Source organism: Nematostella vectensis, chromosome 12, assembly GCF_932526225.1.
Source record: "Nematostella vectensis chromosome 12, jaNemVect1.1, whole genome shotgun sequence".
Taxonomy (NCBI): Eukaryota; Metazoa; Cnidaria; class Anthozoa; order Actiniaria; family Edwardsiidae; genus Nematostella; species Nematostella vectensis.
The window spans coordinates 12,697,947-12,717,836 of record NC_064045.1 but is presented as its reverse complement, the minus strand read 5'-3'; the positions used below and the strand labels follow the sequence as shown (position 1 = coordinate 12,717,836).

General features: G+C 39.0%; 4 protein-coding genes across 6 annotated transcripts; all 4 read left to right on the top strand.

The window, feature by feature from the left end:
- Positions 1-6: 6 nt before the first annotated feature.
- Positions 7-7,901, top strand: LOC5520126. 3 transcript variants are annotated; one of them, XM_048719705.1, is made up of 6 exons: positions 9-1,155; positions 1,457-1,675; positions 1,991-2,939; positions 4,879-5,895; positions 7,043-7,252; positions 7,406-7,901. In XM_048719705.1, the coding sequence occupies exons 4-6, from the start codon at positions 4,885-4,887 to the stop codon at positions 7,679-7,681; spliced, it is 1,497 nt and encodes a 498-aa protein (XP_048575662.1). In that variant the 5' UTR covers positions 9-1,155; positions 1,457-1,675; positions 1,991-2,939; positions 4,879-4,884; the 3' UTR covers positions 7,682-7,901. The 3 variants fall into 3 exon arrangements, with proteins under 3 accessions (XP_048575663.1, XP_001640043.2, XP_048575662.1); XM_048719706.1 differs by having other exon boundaries at positions 7-1,155; positions 1,991-5,895; positions 7,380-7,521; XM_001639993.3 differs by having other exon boundaries at positions 8-1,155; positions 1,991-5,895.
- A 2,324-nt stretch (positions 7,902-10,225) lies between these two features.
- On the top strand, positions 10,226-12,908 carry LOC116603629. The gene is made up of 2 exons (XM_032365166.2): positions 10,226-11,329; positions 11,581-12,908. The coding sequence occupies exons 1-2, from the start codon at positions 10,726-10,728 to the stop codon at positions 11,988-11,990; spliced, it is 1,014 nt and encodes a 337-aa protein (XP_032221057.1). The 5' UTR covers positions 10,226-10,725; the 3' UTR covers positions 11,991-12,908.
- Positions 12,909-13,384: 476 nt separating this feature from the next.
- On the top strand, positions 13,385-14,493 carry LOC5520127 (tropomyosin). The gene has a single exon (XM_001639991.3). The coding sequence runs from the start codon at positions 13,479-13,481 to the stop codon at positions 14,205-14,207; it is 729 nt and encodes a 242-aa protein (XP_001640041.1). The 5' UTR covers positions 13,385-13,478; the 3' UTR covers positions 14,208-14,493.
- A 2,887-nt stretch (positions 14,494-17,380) lies between these two features.
- Positions 17,381-18,926, top strand: LOC116603630 (DEK domain-containing chromatin-associated protein 3-like). Its single transcript, XM_032365167.2, has one exon. It carries the CDS (start codon positions 17,855-17,857, stop codon positions 18,536-18,538), a length of 684 nt encoding a protein of 227 aa, XP_032221058.2. The 5' UTR covers positions 17,381-17,854; the 3' UTR covers positions 18,539-18,926.
- Positions 18,927-19,890: the final 964 nt, after the last annotated feature.

Sequence of the window (19,890 nt, the reverse complement as noted above, 5' to 3'; positions counted from 1 at the left end):
GTATTGGTATGCCTGTGGTAGAGGAAGTGCCTGGGGAATATTGATAATGGCAGCGCAGATTTTTCAGGTTTATACTAACGTCTTTTTCTTTGTTTCTTTTCCGTTATCATTTTGTAAAACGACCGCATTAACTTCAAAATAGGCATATGTTATTAACTCAGCGTGTTTCAGAGCGGGGGTTGAACATAAACCATGCGTCGAAGAAGGAAAACTTCTCATATGAAACCTTTTGTATCTCCTGTCAGAACAACGGTGTTCCTCAAAGCTTTTATCGCTTTGTCCATAGTTCTGGTCATATTCTTTTGGTTGCTTGTAGGAATAATGGACGGCGAACTAGCTAGAAGTCAATTGAAAAGTACGTGGGATGAAGCTCAGAAAAGTGAAATGATGAGCAACCTGAATCTACAATCAGTTATTGCAAATGCTGACGACCCAAGGTTATTAGTTTTATACAGAAATGGGAGCAGTAGTATTTCTAGCCGCAACTTCTGTGTTTCTGAGCCCTGGATGTCATCGTGTACAGTAGGGCTAGCTGCATTTCTCCTTATGACTTTGGATCACTTTGGAGTGTGCTATGTTTTAGGCGGATTCCCAACAGTTACATGGAAAAACTGTCAGTCTGTGTGTTCAAAAGATAATACTGATTCATGGTCAATGTTTTTCCAGCCAGTGAACCCTGGTATAGAAATCCAGACAGAAGCAGGCATTTGTTTAGGAGATGTGCTAATACATGAGAGATTAGGAATACCGGCAAAGGTCAATGCGAATGGAACATTTATCACTACTGAATCCTTACTGAATTTGAGTTTCAATAAAAGAAATGCTGAGGGATTTGAGAATAGTGGTATTATAACAAAAAGGTCAAGGGAATGGGCCAATTTCTTAATAAAAAAGTATATAAGAGTTCAAAAGGATATTGAAGATACTGCAAATGAGTATTATAACAACAATATTAAGGGTTATAATGTACTAGCAGTCCATATACGTGGAACAGACCATTATACTGAAACTGAAAATGGAAAGCTTTTGCCTATAAGCCTCTGGATTGAAAAAGCTAAACAAGTGTACTCAACTCTCTCATCACCCAAAAAAATATTCATTGCGAGTGACAATATTGAAGTGATCCATAGCCTTTTGAAGCAGTTTGGATCCAAGGTTAGTTGATAAGATTTGCCTGAGGTTTTAAAGCACAAAACGTAGAGTATTTTGGGCACCCATTTGTTTTTATTTCTTTTTTTTTTTGGTTTTCTTAATACTTTTAAAATTTCATGTTAAAGATAAATAGTGCAGTGAATCATTTTCCCACCGTGGCAAATGGAGCGAGGGAGAGGGGTGTATAACAAATGATATTCAATGTCACCACAGATCCCCTGGCTTCCCTGACAAGAAAATATCAGAACTGTGCAAAGATATGGTTGCATACTTTTATTAAACCTTTGCATCTATTCAATTCCAGACTGTGCTTTTCACCAAAGCCTATCGAGCAAAGAAGTACCATGGCCAAGCAGTTCATGATTCAGGGCTTGATCCATACAAGCTTGGATCACAAGTGTTGGTAGACATTTTACTGATGTCTAAGTGCACTGTGTTCTTGCATTCTGAGTCGAGTGTAGCGGCCCTTGTTGCTTACTTCAATCCAGACCTTCCGTTAGAGTATTTAGGCTTGGAAAAACAGGTAATAGAATTAATAGAATTGCCATGAAACCCAGGGGGCATGGCCTGGTTTTTAAAATCCTTATAGTGTGGGTACCCCACTCATATATCTTTGTATGAGTAAACACTCCCCCACCCTCTGATGGGGCGTGGCTAAAATGAAGAGTGCATCTGAATGGGAAAAAAACAAATTGGTTGTTTTTTATTTATTTTTTTCGTGCAGAACAATTTACACTGTAACCTAAGGTGATGGAATGTCTTCTAGTGTTGAATTCTTTTATTTTTAGAATGATGGTTATATGATTGATCAATATTTCAATATATGATTTTATTTTAGAGACCAAGCAGGCTATCCCTTAACGTGCCGATCAAACCAAGTTCAACCACAGAGTCAACTCTTCAAAGTGAAGATGAGAAAGAAGATGAAGAGGCTGAAATGAAGGATCCTCTCTCGTGTCTTGTAAAAAACCTGGAATACAGTGCCTGTTTTGACAAAGAAAAAATGATGTTCATGAAACCAGAAGAAATAATTACCTTTATGAAAAGAATGAGAAAGACAATAAGCAATTGAATTTTTACATACACTTCTGGTTATAGTGGGAGGGGCATATATGAACTTATTTTTAACTTATTTATTTAACATATTATATAATGCAATTTAATTGCGCTCAGGTCACCTGAACCTCATAAACAATTAAGGTTTGAATAATAAAACTGTTGGGATCCCGTCGTATTCCAATGCCCCATCGCTGGAAGATCAGTAAAGCTCATGTGAATCACATAGTACTTTCCTTGCTTCCCTGACTGGCCTACCTCGTAAAACTGACAAAGCTAGCACTGATGCAAATCTGGTTCTGTTGACTCGGTAGAAGGTAATTTAAATAATAACCGTGGTAATAAAAGCTTAGGGTTCTTGGGTCAGATTTCGTTGACATGCTACTGCTTGTGTACAGATATATAAACGATGCAAAAGAACTAGAAATAGTTTAGATCCAGTTTGGAAAGCTTGAGAAATCAAGCTCCCATGGCCAGTTCATCTGAACATCGGAGGAAAGCTTACTGTTTACCGTCGTACTTTTATGGACGGTACAACGCCTTAATTGTTTTATGCCTTGTTTCAGGGGCGGTTGAGTGGTTTTTGGGGTACAGGTTGCTGTATAGAGAACCACGTGACGGGTGGGAGTCGGCGACCTTTCATTTCCTGTGTGACAACCGGGGGCCAACGTTGACGGTGGTCAGACGAGGCGAAAGTATATTTGGCGGGTACACCTCCCAGTGATGGGCAGGTGAGTCGAACAAGCATGTACTACATTATGTAGTGTTGTTCTCGTCACGCCCTAAATGGTAATAGCAAAATGGTAGACTTCATGGATTAACAGCCTCTTCCGCCTCTCTGCGTAATTTATTTGAATCGTATTTTCACAAGTGAGGAAAACATAGATGGAAAAGAAAAGGGGGGACGCAAGAGACCCGAGTTCAAAAAAAAAAAGGAAAGCGGAGACGTAAAAAGAAGAAAAAGAAACCATTCGTCCCTTTCTTCTCCTCCCGTCTTCCTACCTCCCCTTCCCTTGGAAAATGTACTTGAAATGTACTTGAAGATCAGAGGGAGGATTTTATTTAAAAAAAAAAAAGACTTGGGATGTTATAGATAGAAGAGGAAAAGCTTGCTTATCTTAGATGAAAGCGTAGATATATAACACTGTACCAAATCGAGTAATCCTTGCTGTTTGCGAGTGTTGATTACCAAATCTGCGAACAACCGCACTTGAGAAACTTTACATTTCACGGTCTACATCTTACAGGAAGAGCTGTGAGACAAAAGAGTCCGAGTCTCGCTCAAACAGCTAAGTGAAGCGAGGCAAATTCTAATCCCGCACGTCTCAAAATCACGCACGAATTTGTTTAGATCTCTCACTATTCTTTTGTCGCAGTTTCCACATCAGTCCTCAATATTTTTTTCAGTTTGAATTAGCAAGTTGACTTAGATCGATCTAGGAGGAGCGGCGCTAAATGCAGGCAAATACCCGTTATTTGTGTAAATATATGAGTACCTGTCGTACTGAATCTAATATGTTTGGATTAAGCACATGAATACCCTGGGTATCAAAGGCTCGAGATACACTCCGACAACACGAGCTGCGAGGCGGCGAAAACGAGTTCTCGTAGTCATTGAAGGGCGCATTCGTAAACGAATGAAGCTCGAGACTCTGTTACCCAGGGAAGCACATGAACAGTTTATTTCTAAATTAATTAAGTCGGGCACGGTACTAAGCGCCGCTGCACCAGTCGTGCTTCACGGCAAAAACCTCGAGCTGCCGAACCAAATACCATACTTTGTTTTATTTTGTGCAACAGAAACTCCGCATCAAATCAACTTTTACTATTCGAACGTAATGGGCGCGACTCTTTTAGTCCGAATCAACGTTGAAACCAATCTATTTGTGTCGATACATATTAGACTCGGAACAGCAGGAGTGGGGCGTAATGAATCGGGACTAAGTTGTTTATTTGATTTAACACAAGTAGAACCAAGATCGCTTCATTTTTGGTTCGTACCACGCTTTAGCAATTAGCTAAACACCTCAACATTTTACATCAATTAGACAAAATTTAGATACTCTAATAGGATAAACTTTCAATTATAAAATTAAGACTACTTTTTAAGTAAACGTTGACCATTGGTGATACTTAACAGGCTTATACTTGTTCTTGAAGGAGGTCTAACTGATGGTTCACTTCCACTTTCGTTAATCTAGCATTTCCTTTTCTTTGCATTCAGTAACATTCGAATACAATTTGGTATCTCTTCCACAAAGTAGAATCTATGCCCTGCTGCCTATTTCTTTAATTTGATAGCAAAGATGTTCATTTTGAACTCCTACTTTCTTTTTCAAAGCATTTTCTTTTTTATTGAAAGTTAATGTCGTCTGCAATAATTAATTACGTTGGCTAGCAACGACCAATGAGTACACAGCACATGCGTGATTATTTCATGTTAATCAAAATATAATCAAAATCACTACAAATCGAATTGCTTTGAAACTCTTTAGTGCATCATCAATATCAGCAGAAATACCACTGTCTTACCTATTGATTTAGATTAATGGTACGATCCTACTGCCTAAAAGACATAATGAAATAATCGACTCGTAAAACAGTCAATTGGGTTCATTGGTTAGCTATTTGCATTCGGGACAGCTAATGAAATACGCCTTTTTGCCTTAGCACGTTATGCTTCAGAAGGGAGGTTCAACGGAAACGATGCATCGAAGAAGGAAAACGTCGCACAACAAACACTCTCTCGTTGTATCTCCCGTTCGAAGAACGGTATTTCACGAAGCTTTCATCGCTGTGTTTATAGTTCTGGCCATTGTTTTGGCGATATTCTATTGGATAGTTGTAGAAATGATAGACAGGGAAGAAGTCAGAAGCCAATTTGGAAGCACATGGGATAAAGCTAAGAAGAGTAAAACATTGCATGACGTGAATCTACAATCAGTTATTGAAAATAGCTCCGACCCAAGGATGGTAGTTTTATACAGAAATGGGAGCAGTAGTATTTCTGGCCGTAAATACTGTGTTTCTGAGCCTTGGATGATTTCGTCTACAGTAGGGCTAGCTGGATTTCTCCTTATGACTTTGGATCACTTTGGAGTATGCTACGTTTTAGGCGGAAACCCAACAGTTACATGGAAAAACTGTCAGTCTGTGTGTTCAAAAGATAATACTGATTCATGGTCAATGTTTTTTCAGCCAGTGAACCCTGGTATAAAAGTTCAGAGAGAATCAGGCATTTGTTTAGTAGACTTCTTAATACAAGAGAAACTAGAAATACCAGTAAAGGTCGATGCGAATGGAACATTGGTTACTCCTGAGTCCTTACTGAACTTGAGTTTCAAGAAAAGAAATGCTGAGGGATTTGAGAATAGTGGTATTATAACAAAAAGGTCAAGGGAATGGGCCAATTTCTTAATAAAAAAGTATATAAGAGTTCAAAAGCATATTGGAGATTCCACAAATGAGTATTATAACAACCATTTAAAGGGATATAACGTACTAGCAGTCCATGTACGAGGTACGGACCATTATTTAGAAACTGAGAATAGGAAGCTTTTACCTATAAGCCTCTGGATTGAAAAAGCTGAACAAGTGTATTCAACTCTCTCGTCACCCAGAAGAATATTCATTGCAAGTGACAATATTGAAGTGATCCATAGTTTTGTGAAGCAGTTTGGATCCAAGGTGGGTAATAAAATTGAGGTTTTAACCCTTTCACTCCTGGGTACTTTTGAGCAAAATTATACGAAAAACAGACTGAAAACAGAAACCTCCTCCCTATTTCAAGTCCAACACTACCAGTTAAGTTAAGCTACCGCTGACCCAAGACGGTATGCCTTGAAGTTTGCAACAATGCACTGCGGTGTCTTTTCAATCTAGCGACGGCATTGCTCAGCCGGTTGCTTACAACAGTTTTGCTTTTTCACATCTGGAGAGTGCCTTAGGACATCATGAAGTCTATTTTGGCATAATTAATGCTGTGCTTTGGATGTTTGAACGCTGAGGTTGGAGTCAATTCTATTACATTGCTTGGATGCGCTTATTAAGGTCTTCTATGCATTGGATGAATCCATGAGTATCCGGGTCTGGTGATGTTTAGTTTGCATTTCTAACGTTTTGAAGTTGGGCCTATATTTTACGAGCGTCTCAGGACGTTATAGTAATGAAGGAAATGTATTTTATTTTAAACGGCTATCTGTAAGTTGTATATTATATATTTTTAAAAATACAAAATCAGCACAAGAAAAACTTTACCGGGGGTAACCGATAAAAACAGACGAAGGTGATCGTCGGCAAAATAAATTTGAACCCTAAGGGATAGATCTTCGGGTGTGGTCAACCGAAATTCTTATCCCTAGAGGCCCTGACACACGTAGATTTTTCGGCTGCAACTTGTCTCGCAAAAAAAAAAATTGTTGCAGGTCGCACGCGCCCTGTCACAAGTGAAGTTTTTCCTGCGACTTGAAACAATTTATTGCAGAAAATAGAAGAGCGTTCTACTTTTCGTGCGACTTTGAGAAATGCAAAACAAGTTGCAAAGCGGGTGTCACACGCAAAAAAATACGCGTGCGACCTGCAACAATTTTTTTTTGCGAGACAGGTCGCAAGAGACATGGCCTTAATTTAGCCACTTCGCCAAACATGCTGGCGCAAGTGTTCGATTTCAATGTTTGACAAACATGTTTGCGTGTTTAGCCAGGCCTTAAAGGATAGCAGATGGTCGAAATTATACCCTAAAAGATAGGATGATCACCCACGTCTACTTTTCTGGAGGGTCCCCCTCCGTGGGACTTAGTATGTTTATTCTATACAAATTTATTTTCAATTCCAGACAGTTTTTTTCACCAAAGCCTATAGAGCAAGGAGATACCATGGCCAAGCAGTTCATGATTCAGGGCTTGACCCATACAAGCTTGGATCACAAGTGTTGATAGACATTTTACTGATGTCTAAGTGCAGTGTGTTCTTGCATTCAGAGTCAAGTGTAGCAGCGCTTGTTGCTTATTTCAATCCAGACCTTCCGTTGGAATTTTTAGAGCAGGTGAGAGAAATGCTGTCAAACCCAGGGGCGTGGCCAACTTGTGTAAAGGTGGAGGGGGTTGGGGTGTAGTAGACTATTCCTAGATCTTTTTGGGAAGAGCTTATTTTAAACCTTATTTTATCTTTAGGTTATTAAAAATCATTTTTGTTTTAGAAACCAAGCAAGATTTCCGTTAACGGGCCAATCAAATCAAGTTCAACCACACTAAAATCAAACCAAATTGATCAAAAGAAAGATGACGAGAAAGAAGACGTTGAAGACGAAGACGATAAAAATGAGGAGGAAGAAGAAGAGGAGAAAGAAGATGAAGATGGTGAAGATGAACCACTTTCTTGTCTCACTCAGAACCTTGAATACAGCGCCTGTTTTGACAAAGAGAGAATGGTGTTTATGAAACCAAAGGAAATAATTGCGTTCATGAGAAAATGAGGTAGTTCAAAATTACTGTCTTCGCACGGGACAGAAAGCACCGTGCAAAGTGCACAAGCAAGCATTGCAGACACAGATCGTATGAAGCCAAAAAGTTATTATTTATTGTTAGAAGTCTTAGAAAAGAAGGGTACAGTCAGGCCAAAGTAGATTTTCTTTTTGATCTAATTGTAAAAGTTAGTCAATAGAGAGCAATAAGTATTGCTGCCATGATAAACAATGACATGAATGAATGAATGAATGAATGAATGAATGAATGAATGAATGAATGAATGAATGAATGAATGAATGAATGAATGAATGAATGAATGAATGAATGAATGAATGAATGAATGAATGAATGAATGACAAGAAAATAAATAAACGAAATGATGACCAAAATTTTGTAAATTGAGGCTGTTTGTTTGTAGTTGTTTAATAAGACCATGTCTACGAATTACGCACCCTTGTTGGTTTACCTCACAAAATTGGCAAGGTGGCCACGGTAGCGCGCGTCGTAGAGTACAAAGCGGCACTGCTGCCAAACTGGTTCGATTTTAAATTTAATTTCTCGGTTATAAAATGTCATTTTGTTGTGGTGATACACTTTTTTAAGAACCCTTTTAATAAGTCTGAAAATTCACAGGTCGAGGCTTAGAAAACCAAAAAATATTATATTTTCTTTAAAGTGGTGCGTCCTTAGAGTCAAATTGTGTTCATTAAATATTATTGATATTCATTACTTGTGATATTTTTCTATTATATCCTTAAATACACTGAAAATTAAATAACATACTTATGTCAAAAACATTTTCAGCATCAAAGTGCTCCAAAATAAAAGCGGCCCCGGTCTCACCTGAAGACGTTCTTATAAAGTGAGTGTATCATATTCTCGGGATGTGTGTTTGTATACACGCCACTGCTTGTGTGCAGATAAGTGACATATGTAAGCAAAAACAAATATATATATATATTATATCGGACACCACCGCCAACAAACAAGCATTTATAACACTCAAAGACCACAAACCGATATATATGATATATATGATATGATATGCACTCACGTATTATATATAATGCGTGAGTGCAGGCGTTCATATAACAGTGCTCAATACATAGGTGTAGAGCGGGATATATCTTGGTTTGTAGGAAAAAAAAAACACGCGAACTACCGTTTCATCTCTACAAGCCTGTTTCGTGGTTGCCCACTCATCAGGAGATTTATTAAGAATATATTACTATCATCACTTATATACTATCTTTGTATAAAATTAACATAAAAATAGGGCGTCAAATTTGAATGGCTGTTATGGTGAAATTGAATAGTTCAGCTGTTGCATAACAAGGCTTGTTCCTTTGGCGGCACGAAGACACTAGCTCGTTACGCTTGTTTAAAGTTGATAGCTTGGGTTGGCGGATAATGATAAGTTTTTCTTTGAGGCAGAGATTACATCTTTTGCTAGAGCTGTTGTAGGCGGAGTGAGATGACAGGATTTTCCATGAAATAAAGCGTTCTATGTCGTTGTCTTTAAGGCTCCATATGTACTTGCTTAGTTCGGTCGAGTTTCTGTGTTTAGCGTGTCGGAATGAGGCGGTGTGGTTTCTATATCTTGTCTTGAATTCGTTATCGGTTAGTCCTACGTAGGTTTCGGAGGTGTTGTTGTCCTTTCTTGTTACAGTAGCTTGGTAGATAACAGATGATTGGAGGCAGTTTCCGTCAAGGGGGCACGCGTTCTTTTGTCTGCAGTTGCATGTTTTGTTATTGGCGGTGGCGAGGGCGTCTTCGGTTATTATTGATGAGGCGATTATGCGTTTGTTGTGGCTGTCAATTATCTGCTTGGTGTTGCTCATTCAGCTATAACTGATTTTGATTGTGTTCCGGTTGAAGATTTTTCTGAGTTTGTGGTCTTTAGGGAAGTGCTTGTCTATGAGTGAGAGGAATCTGTGGCCGATGTTGGTGCTTGTGTTCTTGCTAAAAGGGGGGTTGTACCAGATGATGTTGTTGCGCTGGCGGTTCTTGCGTTTGTTTGTGGTGTTTGGTTCGTAGTGCAGCGTGTAGTTATATCCACTCTCGTCGAGTGCTTTCTGGTATGGCGGGGCGGCTTGGTCGAAGGTTTCTTTGTCTGCTGATAGTGTAGATAAGCGTTTGTTGATACTGGCAGGGATATTCTTTGTGATGGTAGTTGGGTGGTTGCTCTCGCGGTGGACGTACTGTAGTGGGGCGTTCGGTTTGGTGAAAGACTGGTAGGTGTTGCGGTTCAGGTCGAATGTGACGTCTAGGCAGTTGACTACTCGCTTGTTGGCTTCTATGGTGATTCGCAGTCCGTTGTTGTTGAAGATGCGGCATAGTTCTTTCTTGATATTTTCTGTGTTTTTAGGTGTGGCGCTTGTGATGGCTAGTATATATATTACCCGACCGAGTTTGAAGCCATTTGACAGGGATTTCACCGGGTTGCTGAGTTTTCTCCCCCACATATATTATTGGGGGAGAAAACTCAGCAACCCGGTGAAATCCCTGTCAAATGGCGTCAATCTCGGTCGAGTAATAAACGACACAACAAGTTAGTCATTGCGAGTCATTTTATTTATAAATACACAATTTTGAAGATTTTGAATTTTGACCGTCAAATTACATATAATGAGCTTGGGCTGCCTGTGGCAAACATAGAAATAAATAAGGGAATTAAGAAATATTTTGTTTTGAATAACATCCACAAGGTTTCACATTCGGTCTGACAGCAGGTTTAAGGGGCTTGAGAAATGACGGAAGAAGATACTGGAAATATTTTGGCATTTTCAAGCATACAAATCTTTATCGTATTATCGTAAGAAGGTTCTTGTTTTTGGGTTATCAAGAGAATGTGGATTATTTAAGCATTTAGGAGATAGCTATATGGATTGTTTTAAAGATCTTTTCTTGTGATGTGTCACGCGGATAAATTTCGTGACGCTTTAGGTTTTACTTTCGCAATAAATTTACTTTGAAAACACCAGCAATTTCCGCCTCATCCTTTCGGTTCTCGTAGGATGTTACAGCTCCTTTCAAGGTAGACGTTTTCAAAATGGATGATTTGGTTCCCCAAAAGCTAGACGAAATCAAACTCCCATGGCCAGTTCATCTGAACATCGGAGGAAAGCACTTTACTGTTAGCCGTCGTACTCTTATGGAGGATTCATCGACGTTGTTCCATGCTTTGCTTTCCAACCCGAAAATCAAGCCACAGGCCGATGGCTGCTATTTCATTAACCGCGACCCGAAGCATTTCCGCTACATTTTAAACTTCATACGCACTGGGATAGCCAATTTGCCTGAAGATGCTAAATCATTAAATGAAATTCTCCTCGAGGCTCGATTCTACCAGCTTCAAGGCCTATTGGAACATCTGACTCAGCCTTTCATGTTGTTAAAAGGAGTTGTGGACTTAGCGACGTTGAGGGAAGCTTTCTCGGGTTCTTTAATTCTTGGTTTGGAGCTGCGGAGCGCTCTAGCGGAGCTCGTGGGCGAAGGAGTAAAAGGAAGAGAGTACAGGTTGCTGTATAGAGGATCACGTGACGGGTGGGAGGCGGCGACCTTCCATTTTCTGTCTGACAACAGGGGGCCCACGGTGACGGTGGTCAGACGAGGCGGAAGTGTATTTGGCGGGTACACCTCCCAGTCATGGGCAGGTGAGTCGAAAGGATCCTCTGCAAAGGACCCTGGCCCGTATCTAGGGAATTGTGCATTCAGCGCGCACCCTCCCCGACTCCAAAATAGATTATTTCATTTTGAGAGAACATATGATGTCAGTGACTGCCCCCCTCTTCCCTTAGCAAGTCTTGGAGGCTTGAAGCCAACACATCCCCCACCACTCCCTATTCCCTCAACGTCCCGTTTTTCCGCTGTCCATGCTAATCATAAGTTGGGATTTCTTTTACAGGATGCGGAAGTAAAACCGACCCAACTGCATTCCTTTTCTCGTTGGTAAACGGCGCGGGACTCGGCCCGAGGAAGCTGCGTTTGAAGTCTGGTGAAGAGGATCAGGCGATTTTTTGTCATCCTAATGCCGGTCCCACATTCGGCCAAGGCCGTGACCTCAGCATCGTAGATCATGCGAACATGAATGGTCAAAACTGCAGCCGTTTGGATAACACCTACGAGTGCCCCGAGGGACAAGTAGGGACGCTATTCCTGACAGGGACATTAACTTTTAGTGTGTCTGAGCTCGAAGTGTATAGGGTTGTTAAAGAATCGGCACCTCATGTAAAAGAAGATCAGTCTTTGAAAGAAGTCGCCAAAGAAGATGAACCTTTGAATCAGGTTACCAAAGATGAGGTACAGTTGTCATAGTGTTTGTTTTCGCTAACGCTATCATACAGGGGTGTAGTCAGGGGGGTGGCCTAGGGGACCCTGGCCCCCCCCTCTAGCAGCCAAAAATACAGTAAATGTGTGAGACATGATCTAAAATACAGGAGAAAATGCCTTTTAAGTCCCTTTTGGGCCCCCTCCTGTAAAAAAATCCCGGCTACGCCGCTGTAATAGTACTAGTTGTGAGTGTGATGAGAGATCTGCAATTTTATTGATGCTTATGAAATCAAATGTTGAATATCATTCATACGCATGCTCGGAGACCCAGGGCATAAAGGACGAAAAATTATCGCAAAAACGAAGCGTTAGATGTGTAAGAGGATGGGAGGGGACGGGAAGAGAAGGGAAACCCACGCCTTCTTTTCCCTCTCCCCCCTCGCTCTCGTCTCCATTGTGGATCTCCGAAGATGTTTATACGGAAGTTGACAAACTGTATATCAATCAGTTAATTTTTGGTAGATGGCACACTTTTACATATATCAAAAGTTGCACTTCCCAACATTAAAGACATCAATATTGTAAACTAAATAATACATTAAAATAAGACAACTCCCATTTTTTCGAGTTGAACCTAGGCTGAAATCATTAGGTTTTGCATTCTAGTAACATGTTTACACGCGTCTTTTCACGACCATCTAGTTTGTTTAATTGTGGTTTTTTGCACTCTGTTGTCACTTTGGACAGGTGTGTGATTACTAAGTTACTAAGTGTGACTACTGATTTCAATCTTGACTTGAACGCTGTTATAATTATAATTATGCATTTTTAATTTCCTATATTCATGGTCATAATGCCAGAAGACCTTTCAAGTATTCGACTTGGCAGGGTTCAATCACAAAAATTATTTTTTCATGTAACCGATAAAACAATTCATACCAATAAACTCGTATATTTTTTTAATAATTTCAATTTTAATAATAGGTATATTGTATATTTTTTAAAGCATTTCAAATAAAACATTCTGTTATCTGAATTTAAAAAAGAAATGATTCTGAGTTTTTAGTCGGTTGATGTAGAGAGTACAAAAATGTGGTTCCTTTTGAATGCTGTGGACAAGAACTGGATAAATTTGTAGCAAATTGTTTTTTCAAATAGCATAAGCGTTCGTGGCTATTATATCAATGCTTTTGAAAAGCAACCACGAGCCAAATTATTTTCTCAAATGGTTGATCACACAGCAAAACAAATCCATTAAAGTGATTCGTGGACATGCGGTCTTTTGTTTAGAGAACAGACGCCTTCTTCAACAACAAATCAATATCACGTCATCATGCTAACTCGCTTGGCGTGTGCCTATAAGCTCGCATCTTATTGGTCAAAGCATCTGCTTAAATGATTGTGTTTCTTACGCGTGTTCTGATTGGCTTTTTGGTGGTGCTAATTATTCCTTATACAGCAGGTGTAATATGTACACAAAGAAGACGCGAGTCGAGTTTTCTATGAATGAATTTCATTTAGTTCGTAACAAAAATGGAGAAACTACGCGCAAAAAAGGATGAAATGTTAAAAAAGATCGAGGAATTTGAAGAACGAGAGAAGGCTGCAATGAAGAAAATTGCGAGACTAGAGGAAGTTATCGCGAAAGACAAGAATGAGTCCGCAACTCTGAGACGAAGTTGCAGTCTAACAGAGCACCAGTTGGACAAAACCGAGGATATCCTTGACCAAAAATTGGAAAGATTAGTCATGCTTCACAAGAAAACTGAACAAGACATCCAGATGTTGAAGGTTCTCGAGGATCGAGAATTAGAAGTTGATAACAGCCTTGATCGACTTGAACCGAGCGCAAAGGCCGCAATACAACGACAACATGATGCTGAGATGAGATGCATGGAAGTTCAACGCAGACTCACCCTGACCACGTCAGAGCTGCATAAGATACGCGCAAGACAGCGCGAGAAAGAAGAGGAGGTGAGAGAGCTCGAAAATAGGTTGAAGGTAGGAGGAAGAAGCATTCAACAGTTGGTGATTTCCGAAGAAAAATATTGTGACAAGGAGGATGAATTCAGACATCGAATTAGACTTTTGAAAGCAAATTTAGCCGCAACAATTTTGAGAGCGGAAGAAAGTGAGAGAAGATGTATGCGTCTTGAAAGGGAAAATGATATGGTCGAAGAAGAGACAAGGGCATATAAAAAGAATTATGATATGATGCAGAAAGAACTGCATGATACTTTAAATGATATAGAATGCGTATAATATGATACTGGACTGCTATTGCAAAGACTGCAAAGAATTCCCCTAATAATAATAATAGAAATTACAATTGTAGTTAAGAATAAAATTTCTTATTCTAGTCTGTTTATTGCATGTCCAATATAAAAATGTTTTTCTTATCATATTTAACGTCTGCAATGTATGCAAATATACGCATAGAGATTATAGATGAAGTTCAGAGCCTAAAACCTTCAAGTCTGATGAATTAGACTGAAAAAGGTTGCGTAAAGTAAAAGTTTTGTTTAATAATAAACTCAACATGAACTTAGTCTTTATTACTGTGTTAAGCAATATCAAATCACATGGGTTTCACGTAAAAAATTCAAGAGTTTATTTCCAAAGGCAATATGTATGATTGATGTGAGTAAGAAAAACATCATTCAAGTTTTATCAACATTTAATGAGGGGCTTGCATTCATCGTTGCTTTTTCAAAAGACTTAAATAATTCGAGGAAATAAATGGAAACAGCTTAATTTATTCTGCGTTTTAAATTGGTACAACTTCAATTACCCGGCAACGAGCTTAGCAGCCTAGCCAGCAATTTGGATTTTGACATTTCTGTTTGCAAATCGTACCCATACAAAACTATGCTGCTAAAAAAATCGCGTTTACATATCGTTCTATTACTGAAGAGGTTCTTTGTATAACTTTTTATAATTAGTATATGCTTGTGTACTGCCCTTTTGTGCGCTCGTTTTAGCCGCCTACAATTAGTTTAATACAGGCATTAAAAGAGTTGCACCATAGTTAATAACTATGGTTGCACGGAGGTTGAATACAACTTCCCCCCATCGCCATTTTTTCATTGCAGCGACATATTTTTTTGTGTCTCCCTTTTATAAGAAGTCTTTAGTTGCAATCTTCCTCAAAGGTTTGTTAGACTCGCGTAACACTTTTGTTTCGCAGGCTATGACAAACTGAGCAAAAGCAAGTGAGTTTCAGTAGCTCACCAAACCGCTTGAATCACTTTAAGCCTCGGCCCGCCTGCCTAAAAACGCGAGGAAAGCTACTTTTAGACCCACCCGTCAATAAAAACGACGGCATACCATTTCATTTACAATGCTGGGAAGTTTGTTTTTCAAAATAATGACAGTTTTGAATAATGTAAACAAAAACAAAAGAAGAATGTCACGATAGTCGGACCGTCGGATCACTTTTTAAATTGGTGAATGAAAAAAGACCAACAGCCGATTCTAAACTTTCTAATCAACTTTTTAATCAACCCTATGTAATGGAACTGCTTATGGTTATATTATTTTGGTACCTTTCTCTTTCCGTATCTCTATGTGTTTTTATTTATCTTTCACTCCGCCTGCTCGTCTCATTGAAGCATTGGTTATTGCTAGATCTTTTTTTATAAAAAGAAATAGGCGATAAGGCATGCATAAGAAAAATTTTGAAACAATATTGATGCTTTGTAGTTTATTTCTCTCATCTATGTTTGGCATTTTCAAAGCAACTCCTAATATATCATTTTGTGATGCACCCGTTTTCAGCGCCATCAAAATCAGCAAAGTTTTCTACCAATGTTTTCTTTCCCAATAAACCCTCAACTTCTACACTTCTTGCAAGTCTAGTAATATTTCGTGTCCCACTAGCACTTATGGCAAGGCATGAGCGTTCTCTATTAGTGATGTCATTTCTTCTTGGCCTTTTGGGTTCCAAGTTTTCTTTTTTTTTCTACTTTTTTGAGAATAAATCTATTGAAGCGCGCTAGTCTATTTTGTGTTCCACTTGCATTTTAGGTAATATAGGATAAATGTTAGCAATTTCCTTGACTCAAGTATATAGTTTTTCCGCTTTGACATTTCTCTTGTCTTCTCCACTGCCTTCCGAGTCCTAATGAGTTGTCTGTTTGTGCTTCTTTCCGCCTCCCTTTTCCGCCCCAATATTCTTTTTAGCTGGAGTTTTATCGTTCTTGGTCTGATGGTCCAGCTCACTGCCTTGGGACGGCCCCTCTCCCGAATCAGGTTGTCTCTCCCTCTTTGGTGGCATGGGTTTGTCTGTTGTGTCCACACTCTTCCCCCCAGAAGTCCCAAGAAACAACAGCCCCTCAAACCCGACAAGCCCAACAATAAAATACAAAAACCAGCTTGAGCTAAAGTACTTCCCAAACGTTACCAGGAAAGCGACCGTCGTGAGAGGATAAATAAACGGACTGATAAGCATCTTGTTGTTTGGAGTGGAATGAGAGCGCAGCGTTCACCTTCTTCTGTCAGATACTTGAAACAAGTGACAGGTTAAACGCTTGACGCTAAGGTTTTTGCATAGTTAGGGTAGCTAAGCAAGTGCTTGCAGGTGGAACATTAATATATACCAGCAAATAAGCAGCTTAATTCGCCAAATTGCAGAATCCTCTTAAATTAACGTGAAGTCCCTCTAAAGTACTCAGCTATAATCACTCAAGAGCGTATAGTAAAGAAAGTTAATGTTATAAAGATGAAAGGGAGCACTTATAACATAAATCATTTGTGTCTCGTTTGTATTTTTCTGCATGCAATTAATAAATCATGAGAGAAAATACGAACCCCCATAAATAAGTCTTTGGCATGCGTACAGTAAGAGCACTGGTTGGCGTGCGTTTGATACAAAATATCAAAATCAATCTTTATTGTCTTTTTTCATAGACAGAAATGAATTAAGTTTGTGAATTTACTGAAGTCTGGGCTAAGATAAAAAAAAGGAAGGCAATGATATTCTCATATTTTTTTTGTGTCCTGTATTAATTAGTGTGTTACTTCCAAATAATAGATAGGGACTTTTGAAAACTGGTATTCGACCAAATTATGGATTTCTCGGGATATTACTTTATTTCAGAAAACGACTACTAGGGTATTTTGTTGTTAAACTATCGTTTTCATTTCTTCTGGGTACACAGCTGAATGCCTAGAAAACAAACGATGTTTTGTTTATTAATGCACCTCATCAATTCGTCTTTCTTTATTTCTCTGTTTGTTTTCTCTAGGATTTAAGTGGGAGGTGCCAAAATTTCAACGCTTTTCAAAATCTTACTAAACTCTCAGTATAATTACAAAAATATTTCGTATACATAAAAAAATAATTATTCAAGCGTCTTTTTTCAACAAAAAAGACGATGTAAAAATGTTATATAGGGAAATACCTCCCAGACGTATCCGCAAATAATAAGAAACAAACTCTCACAAAGTAATGTGTCCTTATTTGTTGTTAGACGTTGTTTGTACCAGGATGAAGGCGTCTAAATGGGCCCTAGCAGGTGGGCATCGTTAAGCATGTCACTTTTGAGCATAATGTAGCTGTTTTTAATATGATCATAGCAATATGAGGACGCTCATTTGCTTCTAGCCACCAAGAAACGAAGACTTATTAGCGATTTTGACACTAAAGTTGAAGCATTCAGCGCGACCAGTTTACACTTCCTTGGGAGGCCTAAAAACTGAAGAACTTTGTTCAGACGAACTGAATCAAACGTCAAAAAGGGGAGTTTTAAAGCAAGGGGCTTAACCCTACAGAATTCACCTTCAGAGTGATCAAGTGAAGATTTTAAAAACTCGAAGCCAAGGAACTCAAAACCAAAGGCCAAAGGTTTTATTCCTATTTGTCTGTAATTTTCTTCCGTCACGACACTATTTTGGATAACTTCAATGAAATGGCCGTCCCACCTCCGCCCATGATCGAAGGATCGCTAAAAACAACCATTAATTCTATCGGCTTTGGTCTCATCACGGCTGTTCTAGCCGTAAATTTTGGAAGACTGCTGGCACCAAATTTCTTCGTCTGGATCGTGGTAACTGTTGTGATAATCGAGGTCATTCTTCTGGCATTGACAAAGAAAAGGGAGGATTACGAGGTCTATCAGGCTCCGGGTCGCAAAGTGCGACACACTGTTGGTGGCAACGATGTTCCGCAGATAACTGTTGACACAGTTGATGATGCAACACACGACACGCCAAAGAAAAAGGGAATTAGAGGAAAGTTGAGGCCACACAAGCGAGAAAGCAAGGCTGGTATTGAATGCACGGAAGAAGGAATGGTGTCGACTAGTGCAAAACGGCTTTCACCGATGATTGAACATAAAGCCGCACTTGAGGCAAACGTGGAGAAGAAGGCAGAGAAGAAACAAGAAAAGGCGGAAGAGAAGGCCATAGAGAAGGAAGAAAAGGCCAAAGAGAAAGAGGAGAAAGCGAGAGAAAAGGTGAAGGGCAAGACTAGCGAGTCCGGGGACAGAAAAGCGAGAGAGAGTGAGGGAGAAGATGGAGGAAAAGACAAGAAAATAAAGAGATGGAAAAGTCGGCTGCACCGCAAGTCACAAGGTGACAGTGATGAGTCGTAACCATGACAACGTTGGCGTCTGATGACTGGACTGCTTGTTTCTTTATTGATTTTCCCGAACAAGAATTGTAATAACAAATTTAGAGCAGTGGGAAAGTGATGATGCTTTTTTAACGCTTTTATCAAGTATTAGTATCAGAAGCAATCATTAGACGTTTAAAAATTAACATATACTTTAGAATTTCTCAAAGGGAATGGTAGCACTGTCTAAGGGTTATTTTTAAAACTCGAGCTGGTTTATATTTGAATGTATGTCATTGATAACTTTGTTTTATTAAAATGAATGGGTTCTTGTTTCGATTTGAGAGTGCTCAAATCTAGCTATATAGATGTAACACATTTAAGAGTGAAAGTGAATAAAAATAATAAAAGTTATACCAACAAGAAAACGCTTTAAAAATATCAAAATATGAAGATAAAAGCTTCCAAGACAAATATCATCAATATAAAAGCGAAAAATTAATGGGGCAATAGCTCTCCGGCCCAGACACAATGATTTTTAGTCAAATTCTTATATTGACTTATGGGCCTTTATGGTACATGTGGGAAACTTTAATTCAAAGGAAATGACCACAAGCTGTCAATAAACATAGTTTTCAATAAAATGTTGCATATTATTTTACAAAGGCATTATGACAAGTTCAACTGTTTATTAACAATTTTAAAAGCCTACAATAAACACTGACTCCAGACATGCGCAGTACCATGACGCTGGCGTCAGCGCGTGTAAAGAACAGCATCATCACGGAAACAAAGAACAGAACGCTGACAATCATCAACATGGAAACAAAGAACAGAGTGCGTAACAATCATCAACACGGAAACAAAGAACAGAACGCTGACAATCATCAACATGAAAACAAAGAATGGAACGCTGACAATCATCAACATGGAAACAAAGAACAGAATGCTGACAATCATCAACATGAAAACAAAGAACGGAACGCTGACAATCATCAACACTTAAACAAAGAACAGAGTGCGTAACAATCATCAACACGGAAACAAAGAACAGAGTGCGTAACAGTCATCAACATGGAAACAAGAACAGTGCGTAACAATCATCAACACGGAAACAAAGAAGAGAGTGCGTAACAATCATCAACATGGAAAACAAAGAACAGAGTGCGTAACAATCATCAACACGGAAACAAAGAACAGAGTGCGTAACAGTCATCAACATGGAAACAAGAACAGTGCGTAACAATCATCAACACGGAAACAAAGAACAGAGTGCGTAACAATCATCAACATGGAAACAAAGAACAGAGTGCGTAACAAACATCAACATGGAATCAAAGAACAGAGTGCGTAACAATCATCAAAACAAACTCACTGCAAGAATAATAAGAC